This window comes from Triticum aestivum, chromosome 3D (genome assembly GCF_018294505.1).
Source record: "Triticum aestivum cultivar Chinese Spring chromosome 3D, IWGSC CS RefSeq v2.1, whole genome shotgun sequence".
Classification (NCBI taxonomy): domain Eukaryota; kingdom Viridiplantae; phylum Streptophyta; class Magnoliopsida; order Poales; family Poaceae; genus Triticum; species Triticum aestivum.
This window is the reverse complement of record NC_057802.1, coordinates 600704225-600726612: the sequence shown is the minus strand read 5'-3', so window position 1 is coordinate 600726612 and position 22388 is coordinate 600704225. Positions and strand designations below refer to the sequence as shown.

General features: G+C 50.2%; 1 protein-coding gene across 2 annotated transcripts; it reads left to right on the top strand.

The window, feature by feature from the left end:
- Window positions 1-16434: 16434 nt before the first annotated feature.
- Window positions 16435-22017, top strand: LOC123080849 (uncharacterized). 2 transcript variants are annotated; one of them, XM_044503796.1, is made up of 8 exons: window positions 16435-16569; window positions 16649-17206; window positions 17811-18075; window positions 18191-18882; window positions 18988-19435; window positions 19536-19823; window positions 19946-21522; window positions 21671-22017. In XM_044503796.1, exons 1-4 carry the CDS (start codon window positions 16526-16528, stop codon window positions 18491-18493), a joined length of 1170 nt encoding a protein of 389 aa, XP_044359731.1. In that variant the 5' UTR covers window positions 16435-16525; the 3' UTR covers window positions 18494-18882; window positions 18988-19435; window positions 19536-19823; window positions 19946-21522; window positions 21671-22017. The 2 variants fall into 2 exon arrangements, with proteins under 2 accessions (XP_044359731.1, XP_044359732.1); XM_044503797.1 differs by having other exon boundaries at window positions 19943-21522.
- The last annotated feature ends 371 nt before the right edge of the window (window positions 22018-22388 follow it).

Below are 22388 nucleotides of genomic sequence, written 5' to 3'. Positions count from 1 at the left end.
TAGCTAATCAGCTTGTGCACATGTGAATGAAATTATCCCAGTGGTACGCAGCCTACATGCAAACCTGTTGGTCAAGGGATTGAACCCCACTTAACGCTAATTTTTTCACTCGGAGAGAAAAAAGGACCGCATGATCGCCCGCACGGGAGAAGCGGAAGGCAGGATCGTGACCGGGACGGCGCGGGAGAAGCGAAACGATGCGGTTCGATCGGGGCTGCCAGGCGAGATCGTGTCCGTGGACGTTGATGAGATCGTGTGGCAGTTTTACAATCTGTCACACGGTTGCCACATACATATTTTGTAGAGAAAATATGCATGTGCAGATCGAGGGCATCTCAATCATTCAATGCCCACCTGTGCAAAAGCAAAGCATGCACCTCAATCATTCCGCGTCCACTTTGTGCAAAAAAACGGTGAAAGAAAAAATTTACCACTACCCAAAGCTAGCTTTTAGACTTTTGGAGGATAGACTGCAGAACACGAATTTTTGGGCATTTTCTTGCTAATTTTTCTCGTTTCGAGGAATCGCCACTGTCTTCCGCCATTTGTAGGGTTTTTGGTGAATCGCTAAACATGGTACTCCATTAGTTTGTTCCTTGCTGCGCAAAAACAAAGCCCACGAGCCGGTTAAGATCTACTGGCTCTGCTTAACGGAGCCGGCTCCTCTGACATGTAGAAGGAAAGACAGAGAAGCACAGTACTTTTCTGTGTAGAAAAACGAAGGCAAGTCAGAGAGATTATGCAGGTACTGTACATAATACCCTGTAGATGATTACCGTCAGTAATTACTGTAGTTAAACACTGTACCAATTTGCAATTAGTGTGGCTGTGGCGAAGCAAAGTCAGGGACCTGTAGCTCTACCTGACTTCCCTTGCAACGTCAGAGGATCTGGTTCCCTGCTTAACTAGGCTCCTCGTCAGTCCATCACGTGCTTAATAAGGCATCTGGGAAGCCGAGGTGGGCTCTCTTGATGCTCCCTGATTTTCTGTGCGAGCGTGATGCTCGGGTCCTCCTGCATCTTCATTATCTCCATCTCGACAGGTTCTCCTCTGGGTCCATGCATCGGCGACAGAGGGAAGAAGAGGGATGGAAAAAGGGCGGGAATTGGGTGAAGGGCGGCGGGGGATGGAAGAAGCGAGTGGAGAATTTTAGCACGGAAACATTGCGTGTAGCTACAAAAGCACGGACTATGCCTTCCTTTTGAGTGGGCCAGGGGGAAGCACGTGCTCTGCCTTCCTTTTGGTTGGGCTAGGGGGAAGCACGGGCTCCGCCTTTCGTTTGGTGGGCCAAGGGGAAGTACGGGCTCTGCCTTCCTTTTGGATGGGCCGAGGGGGTTAAAGTCCGATGTTTCTCGTGTCCGGACTCCCACAAAGCCGCCCGCATTTGGTTCCAGATTGTAAAAAATTAAGGCCCAGACTGCACCGCAGATGGATGGGGGTCGACATTGGATGGCTTCTGGGGTCCGGACAACTAAGTCCGGGCGTATGCGGGTAGTTTGAGGATCAGCGTTGGAGATGCATTAATGGTGTTTCATTCAAAGGGCCACACGTGAGTTTTAAAGGGCATCTCCGGGATCACCAAATCGCCTTCAAATGTTCAGGTCAGATAGCTCAAATATTTTGTTGTCATGCCCAAAAATCCACAAACTACAACCAAACAAAGGAGAGGTTTACGGGCGTTCGAACCTCCTCCATGTTGGAATTTGACGTGTCAGGCTCATCCAAAAAACCCTATCACGTAGCGTCCGCTCGCTCTCCGCTTCGCATTCATGCCGATGCGACGACTTCGACCAGCATTCAGCCGGCTGACCGGTCGTCCGCCTACTTCGCATTAACACCGGCGCGACGAACGAGAAACCTATTTCGGCCGCCTACCAAGGCTATTTAAAGTTGGCCAGCAACACCCCAAAATCCTACTATTCCGAGCACCTTTTCCCTCCACCCCAACCAGTGGCGAATCTTGAAAGAAAATGAAGAGTGGACTCATGTTATCATAAACTTACAATTTAATTTGCTTTGTTTGTATTGTCTTTTATGTTGTATTGAGGACAATGCGGTTAAAATATTGATGCACAGTTATCAAGCAAGTAGTGCGGGTCCAATAAATTAAAGGCCCATCGGTGAGTTTAAATAGACAACTATAATTATTTAGACTAAACTTTGATACTTATTTATAATTGCAATTTATCTTTTCGACATTTAATACTAAATACTACATTATTTTTATCATAGTTAGTAACTTGGGAAACACACATTATTTGTATTATACATTTTTAGCACCGGTCATGCAGATGTGTTGGGAGCAGGACGGGGAGGCTCTGGGTGTTGAGGACACTACTAGGGAAAACCCTAGTAGTAGCGCTGGTTTTAGAGCTACTAGTAGCGCTTGTACAAGCGCTACCAGTAAGGCGCTACTGCTACACTTGTAGCAGTAACGCTCTTGTTGGAAAAACGCTGCTGATAGAGGTAAGTAGCAGTAGCGTTTCTTCTGAAAAGCGCTACTGCTTATTTTTCCTGTTTTTTTTAGTTGCAGCTTATTTTTGTTGTATTTGTATATGGTTTATATACAATACTTTCATCATATAATTTTATGACCATGATTAGTTAGTACATACAATAGTGTGTGAAATGAAGGTGGATTAGGTTCAAGTGGAGGCAACATGTGGTTACAACAGTGTGTGAAATGAAGGTGGATTAGGTTCAAGTGGAGGCAACATGTGATGAAAATGAAGGTGGATTAGGTTTAAGTGGAGGCAACATGTGTTGACCATATGTTGCCTCCACTTGAATCTAATCCGCATACACAAGCTATTTAATTATCATCATAGTCATTATGACCAACACTAGCTATTTAATCATCATCTTCAAACTCATTCTAGCTAGCTAATCACCACCAACACTAGCTACGGTAGCTATCTAATCACCACCAACACTAGCTAATAATAATCATCATAGTCATTACCACCAACACTACCTATTTAATCATCAGTCATCGTGTAGCACATCATCATCTTCAAACTCATTCTACCTAGCTAATCACTCCTGCTGCTCTCTCTCAGGTAAAATAACATAGAACATGTGTAGCACTCCTGCTTCATCATATTGGAGCATGCAGATGAACCTGTCTCCTAATTGTGGGTTGCGCTTCTGATTGCTGCCCCCTAGTACTTCTCTGCGATCCTTCACAATTTTGCTCCAGTCTTTGACTATAAGACTTGCTCGCTTTTAGAAATCTTGAATGCACTCATGTGCAATGTAGGATGTCTTGGCCGTAAGCTAACCATTTTCATGCGACCTTTAGCCTCGATCCAATGAGGCACAACTATCATCGGGAGTCCCTGTTGAAGAACATCGTAGTAACATACTTAGCAATGAAGTTTAGCTTAAAAAATAATGTATGCAAAAGATGCACTGAGGACAAATAATAAAAAATCTTACCATCTTTCCTAAATAGATGTGACCGTAGTTCAATACGCACGCTATTGATCGCACGTTTTGAGTACTAAGATTTTGAAGTTCAGGAAAATAATTTGTCTTGACAGTATCAAGATCCTCAAGCCATGAAACATAATGACTTATCTCCTCGCAGTTTAGTTCAATCCCGGGACAGTAGTAGGTCGTGTCTACCAAGCGCTAGACATGTTTGCTTGAATGGAAATAAGCTGTCAATAGAAATTAGTTGTCAACTATTTTTAATAAACAATATCCAAGACATAAATATGGTTGAGAATTCACATAATGGTAGAACTGGAGGCGTCTGCACATTGACCCAGATGTCGATATTATCTTCAATATCATCTTCCGGACGAATATCAAAGGTGATAAGCATACCAGGCTCAAATGCATAAGCCTTGCATAGTGCTTTCCAATTTTTGCATTCAAAATAGGTGTAGGTGTCTGTATTTTATAATTTTGCGGCAAAGTATAACCATGCTCGGTCCTCAAGTGAACTCTCTTTACCTCCATAGTTTTCATAGGACTAAAACCAATCTTATCCCAGACAAAAATTCTTGCATGGCAGGGGATATGCTAGTAGAATACTTAAAAATTAAAATTATAAGTTGAAGCAAAAGAAGCAGAAGTCATGCTTAATTACGAAAAAAGATTTGTCGTTGTGACTTACTGTATCCACTTTGAAGGTCTCATCCATCTTGATGCTGAAGCGCCTACCATCAACTAGGAAATATTTGTCGCACAGGCCGCGCTCGTCTTTGCAGTATTCACACATACCGAAATTCTTTTCGTTATCAGACATTTCCTATGTTTATAGTTGAAACATTAATTGAAAATCGATCGAAGGCAACTATCAGGAAACTCAACACACATATCATTATTAACTCAATATGCAACGGGTTGACTTTAGGTCTGTCGAGTCTTCCTTCCTAAACTCTCATCTCACGTATATGGTGGGCACTCCCTCTCTGATATTGCGACCGTCGGTGATGGTCGCTTCTCCTCCTTTCCCTAGTGCATTACAAATATCTAGCACAAGGAAAAGAAAAGAGAAGCGGACCCCACGACAACAGCCAGCATTCTTCTTCTCTCATATATGGCGGACACTCCCTCACCGATTTTTCGACCGTCGATGATGGTCGCTACTCCTTCTTCCCCTAGTGCATAACAAAGGTCTAGCACAAAGAGAAGGAGGAGAAGCGACCCCCACGACAACAGTCGGCATTCTTCCTCTCTCAAATATATATATGGTGGACACTACTCTCCCTCACTGAAAGACACACAAGGAGCCGAAACAGACCTAAAGTCAACCCGTTCCATATATCAAGCAATGACATAGAAAAAATGCCCTATGTTTTGCCGAAATATCATTGAATTCCCGTTCTGGCAAATCACAAGCACTCGATATGCCCTACATTGTAGCACAAGTCATGCTAAAATTCATGAAAAATTTCGGCATGACCTTTGCTAAACACAGGACATATCGAGCGCCTGAAATTTGTCGAGACGGAAACGAATCAACATTCCGGCAAAACATAGGCCACTCGGAGGCACATTGCAAACAAGAACACCAGTACATCGTCTATATTCAGAATGCATCATCATCGACATCAATGACATGGCAACTATATAGCACTAGCATTTTCATCATCGACATTTACAACACATTATCATTTGGCTATTCTCACCTAGAGGTCTTAAGGGATCGACGATGGGGACGACTGTGGGGATGAGGCAGGGGCAAACTTGATTTCTGCATAAACAAAATATAAACAAAATTTATTAACCACTTACTATAAATAAACTAATTCTATTAAGCACTTACTGTAAATAAACTAATTCTATTAAGCACTTACTATAAATAAACTAGTTCTATTTAGCACTTGCTATAAATAAACTAGTTCTATTAAGCACTTACTATAAATAACCTAGTTCTATTAAGCACTTACTATAAATAAACTAGTTATATTAAGCACCTATATTCTACCTATGTATACCGTAGTTCTAGCCCTAACATCTACCAACTAAAAATTTCCATTACTAAAATTTCTAATCAAAAGACCTAAAATTTCCTATTCTATTCAAAACACCTAAAATAGTCTAAAAAATTATTCTATTAAAAAACCTACATTCTACAATGTCTACATTCTAAAATCTACATTTCCTGTGAAACATCTCTCTCGAGGCTAGTAACAACACTTGGAAATGCAAAATGAGCTTAGCGGCTGTACCGGGTCAGGACCATAAACACCACGAGCCGGTTAAGCAACATAAGCTGTGGGCGAAAGCACACTCGTCATTCTCAGACCTGCGGTCGAGGTACGTGCGAACAAGTTCCCATTCTCTATGTTTCATGGCCTATCAATGAAAGTCGGTATCAGGCTGGCTCGCTTGGCGGGTCGTCTCCTTATATACCTAAATCCTCGTTTCACTCATCTGTAAAGGTCTACCCTTCGAAAGGTAGGTTGAGTTCCCCCGTATGTAGCCAGCCACACTCTACTCGCAGGTAAAATATTGGCGTAGACAACAGAGAATGTGCTAGGTAGGAAACCGAAGGAACTCTTACTATACGAGAATTTGCAATTCAATATGACAACCGATCAGAAGGGATTGGACGATCACAGTGCGTTTACCTACATTCTACAAGAACAGAGACAAGGGAAGGAGGAGGGAGGAGTAGGAAGGAGGGAGGGAGGAGGGGAGGAAGGAGGGAGGAGGCGGGAAGGGGGAGGGAGGGAGGAGGGGGAGGAAGGAGGGAGGAGGTGGGAAGGAGGAGGGAGGAGAAGAAGGGAGGAGGAGGGGGCCGCCGGAGGGAGGAGGAGGAGAAGGGGGGGGCGGAGGGAGGAGGAGGAGGAGGGGCCGCCGAACGAGGGAGGGAGTTACCTAGGGGGCGCTGGTGGGAGACGGCGGCGACAACGCGTGGCGGTTTGTGCGCGAGTGAGGATGCGAGTGGAGAGGCAGGGACGCGCGCGGGTGGATAAGGTACACGTAGTAGTAGCGCTGGAAGGCAAACATCGCTACTGCTAACGTACATAGCAGTAGCGCTTTTGTGCAAAAAACGCTACTGCTATAATCATTAGGAGTAGCATTTCTAGTTGTAGCGCTTGTTAGTGTAAAGCGCTACTACTAAGTTCAATAGCAGTAGCGCTTTTTAAGTATAAGCGCTATTAGTATACCTAGCCTGCCTGCAACGGTCTGACAGTTATAATAATAGTGTGTTTTGCATCCACAGCGCTACTGCTAAGTGATTAGTAGCAACACTGGTTGTCAAAGCAGCAACGCTTGCTTATGAAAAGCGCTACTAGTGAGCTCATGTGTATAAGCATTTCCCTAGTAGTGGGAGGAGGAGGAGGAGGAGCGCGCCCGCCTCGCCGCAATGTCACCACCGCAGCAGACACCGGAGGAGGCAGCCTTGGCGGCCTATCAAGCCACGTTGGGGTGGGCTGGTCCGCCTCTCGTCTTCATCGACCTCACTGTGGGTGACAATGACGGCAAGGGCAAGGGCAAGGCGGATGCCTAGGGCAGCGTGCGACCTGTAGTTTTTTTGTTTAACTAATGTTTAAGTGGACTTTGACTGGCGGTTGACCGCTCATTTATGTTTAATTATGTGTTATTATGTTTATTTTCGGTCATGTGTTTATCAGATAAGTTTTTTTGCCGCGGGCATATATGGGTCTGCTTCCCGTTGGACCAACATGCCGACCAATTTCGAAAAGCGGATGCGCCCGTCCGCCTCGCCGACTCAAACAGATGAAAAGCAGACAAAGCTTACGTTCGTTTGTGTCGGCGTGTTGGAGTTGCTCTTAGTTGCCAGCATTCCCACTTATTTTATGTCCATTATGAAATTTCCTGAATGGGCTATTGATACGATCTCCTCTCAAATGTCTCACTTCTTCTGGGGCAATTTGGTAGAGGTCCATAAATACCATTTGGCTAATTGGGGCCTTGTGTCTAGGAAAAAAGAACTTGGTGGTTTTGGGATACCCAATCTTAGGGAGTTTAATATGGCTGTACTTGCTTCTTGGAGTAAAAGAATTTATGATGGTAGAGAATGATTAGAAAAAAAATAGTCTGCTTCAAATATGTCACCAACAAACCTAATATTCTCTAAGCCGAGCTTATCTTGGACTCCCCTTTTTGGAAGAGCATCTCTTGGGCTTTTGCTGCTGCAAAAACCTTTTATAGATGGTCTTCTGAAAATGAAGAGAACATTGCCTTTTGGCATTGATACTTGGATTGGGGATTGTTCCCTGAAGACCTTATTCTGAGACTTGTTCAACATATGTCAACAGCAAGAGGCTACTCCTCTTGCTTAAGTTTGGGATGGACAGACCCCGCATGTAACTTTGAGAAGATGTGTTGATGCGGAAATCCATTGGTGCTCCTGGGAGCAAGTGCTCATGCCACCGGAAAATATATTTCAAAGTGTGAAAAATTCCAAAATAAAAATTTGGCGCATACATCTTGATATTATATGTGTGCACGTCAAGTTTCAGACAAAAACTAATATTTTTTGTGGCTTGTGTAAAAAGACAAAGAGATGTCTTGTGAAAAGCACTTTTTAACACCGGATTTTGGCTTTTTTTACACACGACACATAACTTCTCGTTTTTCGCAAAAAAACGACTTTATGAGCATGTACAATATCAAGATGTACACGCCAAAAATTTGTTTGGAATTTTTTGACATTTTAAAATATGTTTAAAACACATTGTAAAACCAGAAGCGCACGCTCCCATGTGCCAATATCTCACTCTCGAGCCTACTATGTCTAGATGGTTTATCCTGTTAAATTTGGTAAAACAAACTATTCTGTCCACTAGTGCAGACGACCCTATGTAGACCCTTGAACCTTCTGGCCAATACTCTGTTAAATCTTTTTATAAAATGATTAACTTTGATGGGATTTCTTCTGAAATCAAAGAATTTTTTTGGAAAATTAAAGTTTGCCTAAATATTCTTTTTTTTTGCGGGGAGCCTAAATATTCATGTCTTCTTGTGGCCGATGTTTGATCAGTGCCCACTTTATTATAGAGGGGGAGGAAGTACTATTGTAGATGGTGCAGCAGCAGCGAGGGATGGGTGATTGAGAAGGGGCGAGAAAAAACAACGGGCAGGCAGCTGGCTAATAAAGCTTGCTTGTCTTCTATGCCGATTTCTTCAGTCAAGACCTGCGGCTGCGGAGAAACTTCGTTTGTGTTTCCATGTTCAATCAAGACGTACCCATCCATGATCAAACTGGACGAATAATGAACGTGTTTGTGATTTTTTTTTGGCAAATGGATGTCTTTGTTGCATAAAAAAACAGGGTCGCGCTGATTAAGAAAATATGTGCAGAAAGCATCACAATCAGAAAACATGTCCACTTGTGCAAAAGGAGAAAGCACCTCAATCGTTCCTTCCACGGCCACATATATTTGCCAAACAGGGTGAAAGAAAAATGCATGGTACCACCAATCAAACAAAAGAAACGGTCAAACAAACGGACATACCCGGAGCCAGAGGTGGTTCAGACTTGACTCTTCTTTTCTTTTGACAGTTCTTTGCAACAGAAACTCCATCAGTCAGTTTAAACGATCGTGTCAGACACGAGCAATCGGCAAACTGAACTACGGGGCTCTTCTTAGAGGCTCCTCGTCAGGTGAACAGAGAATAGGTAGCTTCAAATTTCGATGAGCCAGTTGTCTTACCAACAAATGCAGCAGCGGGTAGGTGTGATATGTGTAGAGAGATGTTCAACTATATAAGACTAGGAGGTGGGCCACAACTCCAATACACGTGCAGTATAAAATACATACTCAATACCCCCCGCAGTCGAAGCGTCGCCGGAGACACAGAGACTGGACCGAAACTCCTCGAAGACGGGAATTGGCAATCCCTTAGTCATCACATCAGCAAACTGTTGCGTCGTCGGCACGTGGAGAACCCGAACACGGCCAAGGGCAACCTGCTCGCGCACGAAGTGAATATCGAGCTCAATATGCTTCGTCCGTCGATGGTGCACCGGGTTGGCGGAGAGGTAGACCGCGCTGACGTTATCGCAGTAGACAAGAGTGGCCTTGTGAACATCACAAAGCAACTCCTGGAGCAGCTGACGTATCCAAGAGCACTCGGCCACTGCGTTGGCCACGGCGCGATACTCTGCCTCAGCGCTGGAGCGGGAGATCGTGGGCTGCCGCTTCGATGACCAAGAGATCAACGAGGGCCCAAGGTAGACGCAGTAGCCTGACGTAGAGCGTCGCGTGTCGGGGCAGCCAGCCCAGTCAGCATCCGAGTAGGCCACGAGGTCGGTGGAGGCGGAGGCCGTCAGGGTGAGTCCCAAGGACATGGTGCCGCGTATGTAACGGAGAATACGCTTCACCAGAGTCCAGTGAGAGTCACGCGGGGCGTGCATATGGAGGCACACCTGCTGAACAGCGTACTGCAGGTCGGGGCGAGTCAGCGTCAAGTACTGTAAAGCACCGACAATAGAGCGATAAAACGCTCCATCGGACGCGAGAGACCCCTCCAGAGCAGAGACCTTCGCCTTCGTATCGACGGGGGTGGGCGCCGGCTTGCAGTTAAGCATACCGGCACGCTCAAGGAGCTCGTGGGCGTACTTCTGCTGATGCAGAAAGAAACCGTCAGCCCGACGGATCACCTCGATGCTGAGAAAGTAGTGCAGGGGCCCCAAGTCCTTGAGGGCGAACTCATCACGAAGACGAGCAGTCAGCCGCTGAAGGAGATCGGGGGTGGACGCCGTGAGGATGATGTCGTCGACGTAGAGCAGCAGATATGCAGTGTCAGCTCCCTGATGATACACAAAGAGTGAGGCATCGGAGCGAGTGGACCGAAAGCCCAGAGACTGCAGGAAGGGTGCAATACGCTGGTACCAAGCCCGAGGCGCCTGCTTCAACCCGTACAGAGAGCGGGAGAGTAAGCATACGAAGTCGGGGTGCTCGGCGTCGACGAAACCAGTAGGCTGCTCACAAAACACCTGCTCGGCAAGATGACCGTGCAAGAAGGCGTTGGAAACGTCCAACTGATGCACAGGCCAGGCGCGCGAGATGGCCAGCTGAAGGACGGCGCGGATCGTGCCCGGTTTCACAACCGGGGCGAAGGTGTCGGTGAAGTCCACGCCCGCGCGCTGCCGAAAACCACGAACAACCCATTGAGCCTTGTAGCGCTCGAGAGAACCGTCCAGGCGAGTCTTGTGGCGAAACACCCACTTGCCAGAGATGATGTTGACACGGTGGGGTCGCGGAACAAGTTGCCACGTGCGGTTGCGCTGTAAGGCGTCGAACTCCTCCTGCATCGCAGCTAGCCAGTGGGGATCCCGAAGGGCAGCGCGAGCGGAGGTGGGGACGGGTGATGGCGTCGACGTCGAGGCGGCGCACACATACTCGTCGGCGGAGTAGCGCGTGCTGGGCCGAAGCACTCCTGCCCGGGCACGGGTAGTCACGCCAAGTGGCGGGGCAGCAGGGCCAGCGAGTGTCGCGGCGGCGGCGGAGGCCGCAGCGGCTGTCGCGCCGGCGGCAGAGGAGGCCACGGGCGAGGGTGACGTCGAGCCCGTCGCAGGGTGGGCGGGCGGGGTGCCGGGCTCAACCTTGTATGAGGAAGACAGGGACCCAGGGGCCCGCTCGGACTCGACCTCGGGGGAGGGAGTCACGAAGCCAGGTGGTGGCGGCAGAGGGCGCCGTGCCGGGGGGGGCGTCGGGGGCTGCCGCCGCGCATCGCTCCACGAGGGGGCGCGGGGGCCGGCGCCGAAGGGGCCGAAGCCGGAGGAACCTGAAAAAAGGGAACACCGTCTCGACAAAGTACACATGCCTCGAGGTGTACACACGATGAGTGACAGGATCATAGCACCGGTAACCTTTGGTGTTAGGAGGGTAGCCAAGGAAGATGCATGGGACGGATCGTGGTGCGAGCTTGTGTGGCGTGGTGGACGCGGTGCTAGGATAACAGAGACACCCGAAGATGTGGAGACCATCATAGGACGGTGGTGTGCCGAAGAGAAGGTGGTGTGGGGCGTAGTTCCACCGAGGGCGACACGGACGAATGTTAACTAAGAGAGTGGCGGTAGCGAGGGTATCAGGCCAAAACCGAGCGGGCACGTTAGAGTGAAAGAGTAACGTGCGAACGCAGTCATTAAGAGTGCGGAGAATGCGCTCGGCGCGGCCGTTCTGCTGAGAAGTGTAGGGGCAAGTCAGACGGAAGATGGTGCCGTGAGAGGCGAGAAGTGTGCGAAGAGCGACGTTGTCAAACTCTTTTCCGTTATCAGTTTGGAGTGCGAGTATGGGGCGACCGAACTGGGTGGTGACATAGGAATAAAAGGCGGTGAGTGTGGCTAAAGCATCGGATTTACGACGAAGAGGAAAAGTCCACACATAATGAGAATAATCATCTAGGATCACCAAGTAGTATAGATAGCCCGTGTTACTCGCAACGGGAGACGTCCAAACATCACTATGAAGCAATTGAAACGGAAAAGTGGAAACTGAAGTAGACGCACTAAAGGGAAAACGAACGTGCTTGCCTAAGCAGCAGGCCTCACAAGAGTGCTCGTCGAGCTTGTTACATGAGAAAGAGAAACTCCTAAGAATTTGACGTAATACTGTGGGGTTGGGGTGGCCCAAGCGAGCATGCCAGAGGTCAACGCCAGCGGCAAGGGCGACTGGTGTGGAGGTGGAGGCGCCAGCGTGCACGGGGTAGAGCTGATCGGGACTATCACATCGGTGAAGGATCATCCGGGTACGGGCGTCTTTCACAGAAAAACCAACACCGTCGAATTCAACAGTAAGTGGGTTCTCACTAGTAAGACGACGAACGGAAACTAGGTTTGTGACTAATTCAGGGGAAACAAGAACATTAGACACAGTAATGGGTGTGGAAGTGGAGGGAAAACTAGTGCTACCGATGTGAGTGATAGGTAAGGAGGAGCCGTTGCCGACGGTGATACGAGTGGGTGTGCGAACAGGAGTGGAGGAGGTTAGGTTACCGGGATGAGCTGTCATGTGCGCAGTAGCACCTGAGTCCATGTACCAGTCGCCTCCACCGACAGAGCTACTCGGCGACGACGCGGAGTGCTGGGCGGCGAGGAGGGTGGGGTCCCATGGCACCGGTACCGGCGGCGGCGGGAGGCCCTCGTAGGGCGGCGCCAGGGCGGGCGGGCCATAACCACCGAGGGAAGGCGACGGCGGGAGGCCCCCGTAGGGCGGCGCCGGAACGGGTGGACCATAACCGCCGACGGGCGGCGCCGCAAGGAGGGCGCCGTAGCCGGCGCCATTCGGCTGGTAAGGCGGCAACGGGTAACACCAGTCCGGAGAAGCCACCGACGGGGCAGGCAAAGCATGGCCGCCGGCCATTGGCGGGGCCGGCTGCATGTGGGTGACGCCGGGCGCGCCGTACGGCGGCGGGGCCGCGCCGGAGGGCACCAGCTGCATGTGGGTGATGCCGGGCGTGCCGTAGGCGGCGGCCGCGCCGTACGGCGGTTGGGCTGCACCGGAGGGCGCTGGCGGCGGGACGACAGAGGCGACGACGGACAGGCCGGTGGACGCCATCGCAGGTCCGACGGCGGCGGTTGGGTAGCGGCGGCGGTGCGGAGGAGTCGCGCGGCGGCGGCGGGGTAGCGGCGGCTGCGCGGGAGGAGTCGCGTAGCGGCGGCGGCGCGGGAGGAGTCGCGCAGCGGCGGCGGGGTGGCGGCGGCGGCGCGGGAGGAGTCGCGCGGTGGCGGCGCGGGAGGATTCGCGCGGCGGCGGCGGCGCTGGGGTCACGGCGGCGGCGCGGGAGGAGCGCGCGGCGGCGGTGGGGTGGCGGCGGCGGTGGCGGCAGCGGAAGGCGAGGATTAAAACCTAAAAACTGATACCATGTAGAGAGATGTTTTGCAATACAATAATCATTGTCTTGATTTAGGGTGCTGATGCACGCATATATAATATAAGGAAAAGTCTATACCTCAACTATACAAGACTAGGAGGTGGGCCACAACTCCAATGCACGTACAGTACAAAATTCATACTCAACAATATGATCTCGGCGCGTTCCTGATTTTAAACGCTCAATCTTTATCTCTTACATGTTCTCCATACATTATAGAGGAAAGGAAAGGGGTCAACAGGCACATCAAGCAGTTACGCACGCCACCCCCGTTACAAGCGTTCTACAAGATCATCGACAGTGCGTCGTGTTTGTATTATGTAGGAGTGAATTGCAAAAAACCACCACATTTGAGGCATCGTGTGCGGAAAACCACCAGGTTACTAATGTTTTGCAAAAATCACCGTGGATTCGGTAAACATTTTGCAAATAGAACTGATCAGGTGATTTGGCTCATTTGATCACTTTCTGACAAGTGGGACCAGATTGTAAGGAGCTGACTTGGCAAAGTTTTGACAGACACACCCCTGAATTGTAAAAAGAAAAAGCAATCAGACCCTCCTCCCCACTGCCTCGATCTCATCTGGATTGGGAGAGGCCCCGAGCTGCCCAACTCCCGCGCCACTCCCGCGCCACCCCTTGCGTCCTCTACCCCGCCGGCGAGCCACCGCATCGCGACCCTCTTTCTCCTTACCCGCCGCTCTCGCCCGATGACGCGGGCGTGCGTGCGGTCCATGCGGCGCGCAGCAAGCCCAAGGATGTCGGCCGCGCTGTGGATGCGCTAGGGATCCTCGAGCGTGTCAGCCGCGCTGGGGATGCCGGCGACGAGAGAGACACCAAGGAAGTCGTGCAAGATGAGCTGTGTCTGCATCTGGCCGCGAGCGGGCGAGCTCCAGAGCATATCAATTCTTCCCCTGTTCTCTTCTAAATACTTTCTATTGATTTGAACCACACACGTGTGTGCACACTCATGCGCACTTGTTGAAGCTCCTGGTCGGCCGCAATCTCGGCTCGCGCTGCTTGCCGGAGCATCGTCTCCCGGTCAAACCCAAGCCGCTCCGACTGAGACGGGTGGCAGTGCAGCTTCCTGTTCTATTGCCTCGTCGCCGGCGAGCAGGGGCAGAGCAGGCTACCGCGGCGGCCAGAGGCTAGGACTGGATGGACAAGCGCCGGTGAGCCTCCCGGTGGCGACGCTCCACAAGTTCGCCGCCGTCGTCGAGCTGCAGATCGCGCAATTGCGCGCGGGATAAGCGGTACACCTCCAGCGCGCACTGGGTCACGACCGTGCTGCGGGGTTCCTTGAGGACGAGTTCCACGACGGGGTACCGGTGCTCAGGCGCGATATGGTAGTTGACGGAAACGACCACGGCGGCCGGCTCACTGCAGAAGCGGCGGCACATCGCGTCCGGGGGCATGGATGCTGCAGAGGGCAGGAGACGGGAGAAGGAGGGGATGTGCGGCTCGGTCTGCAGCAGGCGGCGAGCGCGGCGTGGTGGTGGAGATGAAAGGTGGCGGCGCGGTGGCTCGCCGGTGAGGCAGCATGCCGCCGGCTGAGCGGGCGAAGCGGCCACGGAGGCGGCCTGCAGGCAGCGAACGGAGGGAGGGGTTGATTGCTTTTTCTTTTTAGATCTAAGGGTGTGTGTAAATGTTATGCCAAGTCAGCTCCTTACAATCTGGTCCCACTTGTTAGAAAGTGATCAAATGAGCCCAATCACCCGATCAGTGCTATTTGCAAAATGTTTACCGAATTCGCGGTGATTTTTGCAAAAGATTAGTGACCTGGTGGTTTTCCGCAAACGATGCCTCAAATGTGGTGGTTTTTTGCAATTCACTCTACTCTGTAGACGTTGGGAAGTTCACTTATAGTGTATGCTTTCAGGCTATCTCGTATCAGTTTACGTCTTGCTCCAATCAGGGTCCACGGAATGTAAGCTTGAACTTGACAAATGTGCGGCTGAAACAAGTCAGTCAATCTTCAGTTGTACATGTCGCTTGACGCCTTGGAAATCTGCTCATCTTAAGGCCGCCGGCCGGCCGGCGAGGATGGAATGCAAGTGTGGGTCTTTGAGTGGAATTGTCGTAAAAGGGCTGCGATCTCGCATGTTTTTCCTCTCATTAGAGTTTGTTTCCCACTTCCTCGCCCACGCTGCCGCGGAGATCGCTCAGGCTGATTCAGGCAGGGTGGTCTTGCATGGCCGGCCTTGGTGTTTCGGCGGCGGAGGCAGTTTCCACCTTTAATGTCGTACTAGTTTTATCTAGGAAGCTTACCGATCAGAGGGACACCAAGAAGAAACAGAGCAAGATAAAGGAAATCACGAGGAAGTTTAAATTAAAAACGAACGTGCCATCTTCTTGTGCGTACAACGAACTTCTGAGGTAACTTTTGCATGATGAAGGCTATATCAACGAACATATTTTGCTCAAGTCGCCATCTATCCTGTTTTTACGAGATACTGAAACATTTCTAGGTGTTGCATTTTGCTGCTCGTCAGTTGGCCATGGTGGTGGATGGCCCAACCGGACCTTGAAAAGCTCGGGTGGAGAACGCCGGCAGCGGTGGCGGCGGCACATTTGCCATGGCCCATGGTGGTGGATGGTGCAGAAGCTAGGGTTGGTTGCGTTTGACTACACAGCATGTTATTCAGAAACTTTCCCCTGCTGTATGCTCAGATGCTCTGCTCCTTGCACAACGTCTGTCTACACAAAACAATACAGTGACATCCATCTCCACAGGAAAGTAACTTCGAGAAATTCAAAGAGTACTACAAGGAGTAAATATTTAGTCGAATACAAATAAGAAAAAAATCAGTTTGATGTACTACTTAAGGGGCACACGATAGAGAGCGGACGTCCTGCACGCAGCTATCCGGCCGGTCGCGCGCGGCGTGGTGATGCGTGCTGTCTGATTAACAAAATGGGTAAAGTGAAGATACAACGCGTGATACATGCAATACCCTGCCGCACGTCGGTATCGTGGGGTCGGGCCGCGGTACTCTTCCGTCAGAGAAAAGTTGGCGTGCTGCACATGACGTACCATGTGGGGTCACCCGGTTTCCTGTACAGCGGGGCCGGCGACCCGGACAAGTGTACTTGTGGCGACAAGGATTAGGTGCATGTGCTTCTTCTTGCACGAGTCCATTCCCCGTTCATTGCCGGGAGACGAACAAGGTGAGCCGCGACAGCAGCCAGTGTGCTTCCTCCTCCCCTGGATCTGCTCATGCCGTTCCCTGGAGCGAATACCTCGGCGGCGTTGGCCTCTGGGTTAGTGAATCCCTCATTATCTAGTTGTTATTGGTCAAACCGAGATCTAACGAGCTCGACCCGGTCCCCGGTGCTGTAGATCTATCTTGGCTGCTAGGGGTGCAGGTGCGCACGACGCGCCGTGCGTTATGGGCGGCGGCGACGACGTTGTGCCCTATTCGGCTATTGGCTCGTCGGATCCGGCCGTCGGCCCGGTCTCACCGGACGTGCCTGAGTTAGATCAAGGGGTGGGCTTGGCTGATGGCGAATTTTCCGGGGCATCCTGCAAGAACTTCAGCTCTGGAGGCGGGGATGTGGCGTCGGGATTGGCGACTCCAGCCGGCGTCTCGCACAACTCCGTCCAGTCCAGCGGCTGCAGTGGCCCGGCGGATTCGTGCACGACATTCAGTTCAGGGGGCGTGGTCCAGCCGTCGGGATTGGCGACTCCAGCCGTCGTCTCGCACAACTCCGTCCAGTCCAGCGGCAGCAGCGGCGCGGCGGATTCGTGCACGACATTCAGTTCTGGAGGCATGGTCCAGACGTCGGCACGGGTCGGCGACGGGACGCCGGACGTCGTCTCGAGCTGCGACGTGCAGTCCGCACGTCCCAGCGGCCCAGCTTCGGCGAACACCACCATCCGCGTAGGCTGGAAGTGCAGGTACATATCAATTTTGCTGTCGCCTGGGGCAAATGTGTATTTCCTTGATAGCATTCATACTAGCTGATGAGAGGAAGTTTCATTAGTTTAGGCGAGTTGGGTATAAAAAAATGGTGGTCGATCATCCCTTGCTGAAAAGTTCTTACTGCTTTCCCTTAATCCCTACCCGTTCGTTAGATTTTGGTTAAAATTATCAATGCCACTGCAAAAAAAACCCCGGTTTACGCCCCGTCGACATAGAATGATTGAATTGCTGCTGCTGGGGACTAGTTGACTTGTATGGTTAGGTTACTTTGTCCATAATTTTCAGTCCGTAAGCTCGGTATCCATTGGCATGCTGTCATTATTTAGTGTTCAAACAAATGCAAGTGGGATGGTGTGCTTAGTGCAATCCAATCCGTAGAAGTTTGCTGACTTTTTCTTGCACCAGTCTGAATGTATGGTATGGGTTAGAAAAAAGTCTGAATCAATCCTGCCGGAAAAGGGTCCTAGAATCGATTTTGTAATTATGAAATCGTGTTGCAGCAGTTTGGGCTCTTTTAAATCGTGCTTTTCGTCGTAGTCAGCCTTCGTAACTAATTTGGTTGTGCTTTTCAAAATGCAGGCCAAGAGGTCCTAGTGCTGCAGACGAGAGGGCTGTAGTAGCTGATCGTGTGCCGCCATTGGAAGCTGCTATTCGAGGGTTCGCTGATAGGGGGACGGTGGCGGTCGTGAACCCGGTGCTTGGCACTATTTTTGATTCGCTGGCAGAGGCGTATGAATTCTACAATCTATATTCATGGGAGGTCGGCTTTGGGATTCGTTACGGCAAGAGCAGGCAAAATGTCAATGGGACGAAGTGTATGCAAGAGATTGTGTGCGGCTGCGCCGTAAGCCCCCTGCTTTGCTTCTTAATTGTGTTTCGTGTGCGTGCGTGCCTTGTTATATGCAAATATGATCTCTGACGCATCTTTGACTGTTGTCTGCTTTGAAAAATAATCTCAGGGCAAACCAGAAAGGGAGAACAGCTCGTCGATGAGGAGCAATTGCGCCGCCATGCTTCGGTTGCACCGGACAGATGATGGTGGGTGGTATGTATCTGAAAATCGCGCCTCCCACAACCATGAATTGCTACGGACATGTGCTGAGAAGCTGCATTGGCTATCACACCGGCACATTGACACATACACAAGAGATCTCGTGAAACAGTTGCGCCAGAAACAATGTAAATCTGGGGAAGGTATACACCATCATTGGGAGCCTGTTTGGGCGGATGGAGAACGTCCCATTCACAAAGAGGTGCCTTAGGACTTTCTGTGGGAAGCTTAGCAAGGAGCAGGCGGATGATGATGTGCGGAAGACCATGGATGCATTCTCTGAGCTCGGGTCAAATGATCCGGAGTTTTCATATGTTGTTGAGGTTGATAAGGAAAGCAAGATAAAAACCCTGTTGTGGACCAATGGTAGAAGTAAGATGCAGTACCACAATTTCGGGGATGTCATAACGTTCGATACTACATACAAGACAAATCTATACGACATGCCTTTTGGGCTATTCGTGGGGGTGAACAATCACTTCCAGAGTATCATCATGGGCGGGGTAATGATGAGAGAGGAAACGATCGAGAGTTTCAAATGGGTATTCACAGAATTCATCAGGCTGATGGGTGGCAAACCTCCGAAAACGGTACTAACAGGTTTGTTTGCTTCCCTAAAAAAAATAGCACCGTGGGTGTGTGTGTAGTTTGTAATCCTGTTTTTCATTATATGTTACACACCTGACCATTGTTTTGTGCTTGCAGATCAAGCACGCGCGATGGAGGTGGCTATACAACAAACGATGCCGGATACTACACATCGCTGGTGCAAGTGGCATGTGCTAAGGAAGGTGAAGGACCACCTTGGGCCGCATTACACGAAAAGCAGTGATTTCAGGGCTGCGCTGCACAAGGTTGTCAATGAGATGCTCACTGTGGACGAGTTTGAAGCAGCTTGGGCTGAGCTGCTAGACAAATACAAGCTCCACAACAACACGTTCCTGATCCAGATTTTCGAGGTTCGCCACAAGCGGGCGAAGCCTTATTTTAGTGTGCGAAGCAAACCAGTACGCAAAGAAGCGAAAGTGCAAACCATTTGTTGGAAGGCTACATCCCGCCTGCATGCCGCATGAACCTTTTTGTGAAGCAATACAACAAACTGCAGTTTGACTGAGAAGCCGAAGAAGGTTTCCAAGAGAAAAGAATGAGGCTGGTGGGTGCTAAGCTAAACTTTGTGCAACCTACAACCAGATACATCATATTTTCCTGATTTCCATTCTTGCTGACATTTTTTTGTTTCTGTATTTTAATAGGGCGGGATAGTTCTCCGATACAACTACCCTTTGGAGGAGCATGCAAGCCAGGTATATACACGGACGATGTACGAAATGTTCGGCCAAGCTTTGTATCGGTCTGGTCGGTATGATGTTGAAGAATTTGAGCGAGGCATCAACTACAAAGTTCGGCACGTCGAAGCTGAGAAGCGAGAGAAGTGGTGCCGCGAAATGCATGTTGTCCGTGTCCATGATGGCGGAGCTAGGTTTTCGTGCGAATGTGGGCTCTTCGAGCACATGGGGATGCTTTGTTGCCATGCAATCAAGGTAATTACTACCGGCCCCCTTCATGTTAGAGAGACCTCAGTAAAAACAGTTTCTTCACAATGATTTAACCAGACTTCCGTCTTCTGGACCTAATGTTATTTCACCCCCATGCATTGTAGCAGGTCCTAATTCACCTTGGGGTGCGGAAAATACCCAGTTTCCATGTCCTCAAGAGGTGGACAGTAGATGTCCGCGAAAATTTGCCACTACACTTCCTGCATTACCAAAAGGATCAAGGGCCTCCGCGGTTATCCTCCTACAGGCATACAGCACTACACCTGACCGCTCTCGAGTTTGTGCAGCTGGGGGATAGCAACGTGGATGCATTCGACAGAGCAATGGACATACTGATCGCAGGCAACGCGGAATTAACTGTTTTGGCAGCGATCAAGGACGGCAAAAGTTTGGTGGACCAAACTCAAATTGGGGATTCAGCCAATCCAACTCAGGATATGGGAGCAGGTTACTCGCACCCAGACGACATGTGTTCTCAGATGTTCACCTCAACCGAGTGTGGACTTAATTCTGTTTCAGGGGAAGCTGGCTCAAGCCTCTCACTGTCAACGTTGCTGCCGCCCGATAGGAAGAAGCAGAAGGGTAGGCCAACCACTGCTAGGAACAAGCCTGGATATGAGGTCAAGGACGCGCGGTCGAGGTTTTGTACAGTCTGTAGGGAGAAAGGGCACAAAAGCACGACGTGCCCCCGCAGGGGTGATCTTCCGAAGAAACCTCGGAAAATACCTACCTGCGGCAATTGCTGTGTAGCTGGGCACAAGAAAACAAGTTGTTTCAATCCAGTATTGCCATTCGTGAAAAGGCCTCGCGACGGGCCAGTTGAGTGATGTTTGGATCAACATCTGGTGCAGTTGGTTGAAACTTAAACCTGATCGGCCAAACTGATGGTGTGATCTGTTGCAGTTACCCATAATTTGAGTAGTTTGATTTCCCGCGGTTAGGCATAAATTGTGACTGTGATTTGTTTTTGCAATGAGTGTTGTGTGGCGCTGTAAGGAATGTAATTGGATTTTCATGCTGATAGACCTAGTTTGGCCGTGTGATATTGATTTTCCAATAAGTTATGTCCTAACTATTGTGGGGCTGTCAAAAGTGATGTAATCCTGTTAAGTTTATTTTTCCGGCTTCGACCAGCCGCCTTGTGATTTTGAAAACGAGTTCATCTGGTTGCTCGGTGTTGTACCATGCACTTTAATATTTGTGGAATCTTTTTCTGTCAATGCAAATCATGATACGTGCCTACTTTCCGGAGCAAGTGGCGATGGTAGCAGGTCGTCTGTAGTACGGGTGCTATCAGGAATTGATGAGTCGATGAGGTGCAGCTCCGTGTACTGTGAGATTGGATTGGAGTGGCCCTCCATTTTTTGAACATTTGAATTTGCTGTGGGGACTACGGGGGGTTGGTGTAAGTCGCCCATGTTCTATTTAAACACTTGCTTGCTGATGCTTGTAAGCAGCACGCTCAGACGCAGCACGCTGGGCTTCCTCTCCCTCTAGTTTGCTCATCGTCCCCAGTCCAGCACTGCATGGCGCCCCTGCAGCTTTCTCCTCTCTCCTTGGTTTCGGCTGCCTGCTGCGCTCGCACGTCCGGTTCCAAAGGAGGGCGACGGCTGTGAGAACCCGTTGTTTGGTCAAGCGCCAACGTAGGAACGCGTCAGCGGCGGCCAGCGTGTCGCTCTCCAAGGTTGATAATTCTTTCGTTTCCTCTAAAAAAATGCATTTGATCGAACTTTTTGCCTGTGTCCATTATGTTGGGCTTTTTTCTGAACATTTGGTCCTGTTGCGTGTAAATTTTCTTGTACCCTACTAACCGAAAATTTCCGTGTCGCCAGGTCGCGGTGACTGGGTTTGTGTGCGAGCAGGTTGGGGAACACGACCCGCGGGTCAACACTGGCGGCTCGGTGCGTGCGCCGTGCTCTCATGACGGGGACGCTGCCTCCAGCACGTACGATGGATCCGCTGCCGTTGAACAAGATTCGGCCGAGGCGAGCAGCTCTTGCTTGAAGGCTCACATTTAGTAATGGAGTGCGCGAGCCGAGGAAAGCTCAATAAACATATGCCAACAATATGATTGTTTGCGTACGTGGGTGTGGTGTGTTATGTCGTTCGTGGGTTTGTTTGGCGCTCAATGTATTTGTCTTCTCGTATGGAATAAAAAAAATTGTGTCAACGTTATGCTTAAATGGATGGGAGACGGCCATGGTCTCCGAACGTGTATCTGTGTGCATTAACCAAAAATCACTCTGTGTCGGGGGGTGCGGTACAGGGCCGATCAATGCGTGCGATGATCACACTTTACGGCATCTATTCTGCTCCCTACAGCAGCTACACCACAGCTACATCGCGTGCTACGCGGCCCCTAGAGCTGATTGGACGTTATGGGCCAGGCTAGGTCCTTGCGTGCAGATGCGCCTCCACAAGCGAAGTAAAGTGGGATCAGCTGCTGTGCGTGCTCTCGTATGGACCTCGCCCTTCGTCGCGATTTTGTGTGCATGGGGGGGGGGGGGGGGGGGGGGGGGGGGGGGGGGGGGGGGACGACGCGCAGAACGC

Bases quoted from the DNA above. Each gene is read 5' to 3' on its own strand.
- LOC123080849 (XM_044503796.1), top strand. From the start codon at position 16,526: ATGCCGTTCCCTGGAGCGAATACCTCGGCGGCGTTGGCCTCTGG. The intron at 16,570-16,648 runs GTTAGTGAATCC...CCGGTGCTGTAG, and splicing joins TCGGCGGCGTTGGCCTCTGG to ATCTATCTTGGCTGCTAGGG. The intron at 18,076-18,190 runs GTAAGCCCCCTG...AAATAATCTCAG, and splicing joins AGATTGTGTGCGGCTGCGCC to GGCAAACCAGAAAGGGAGAA.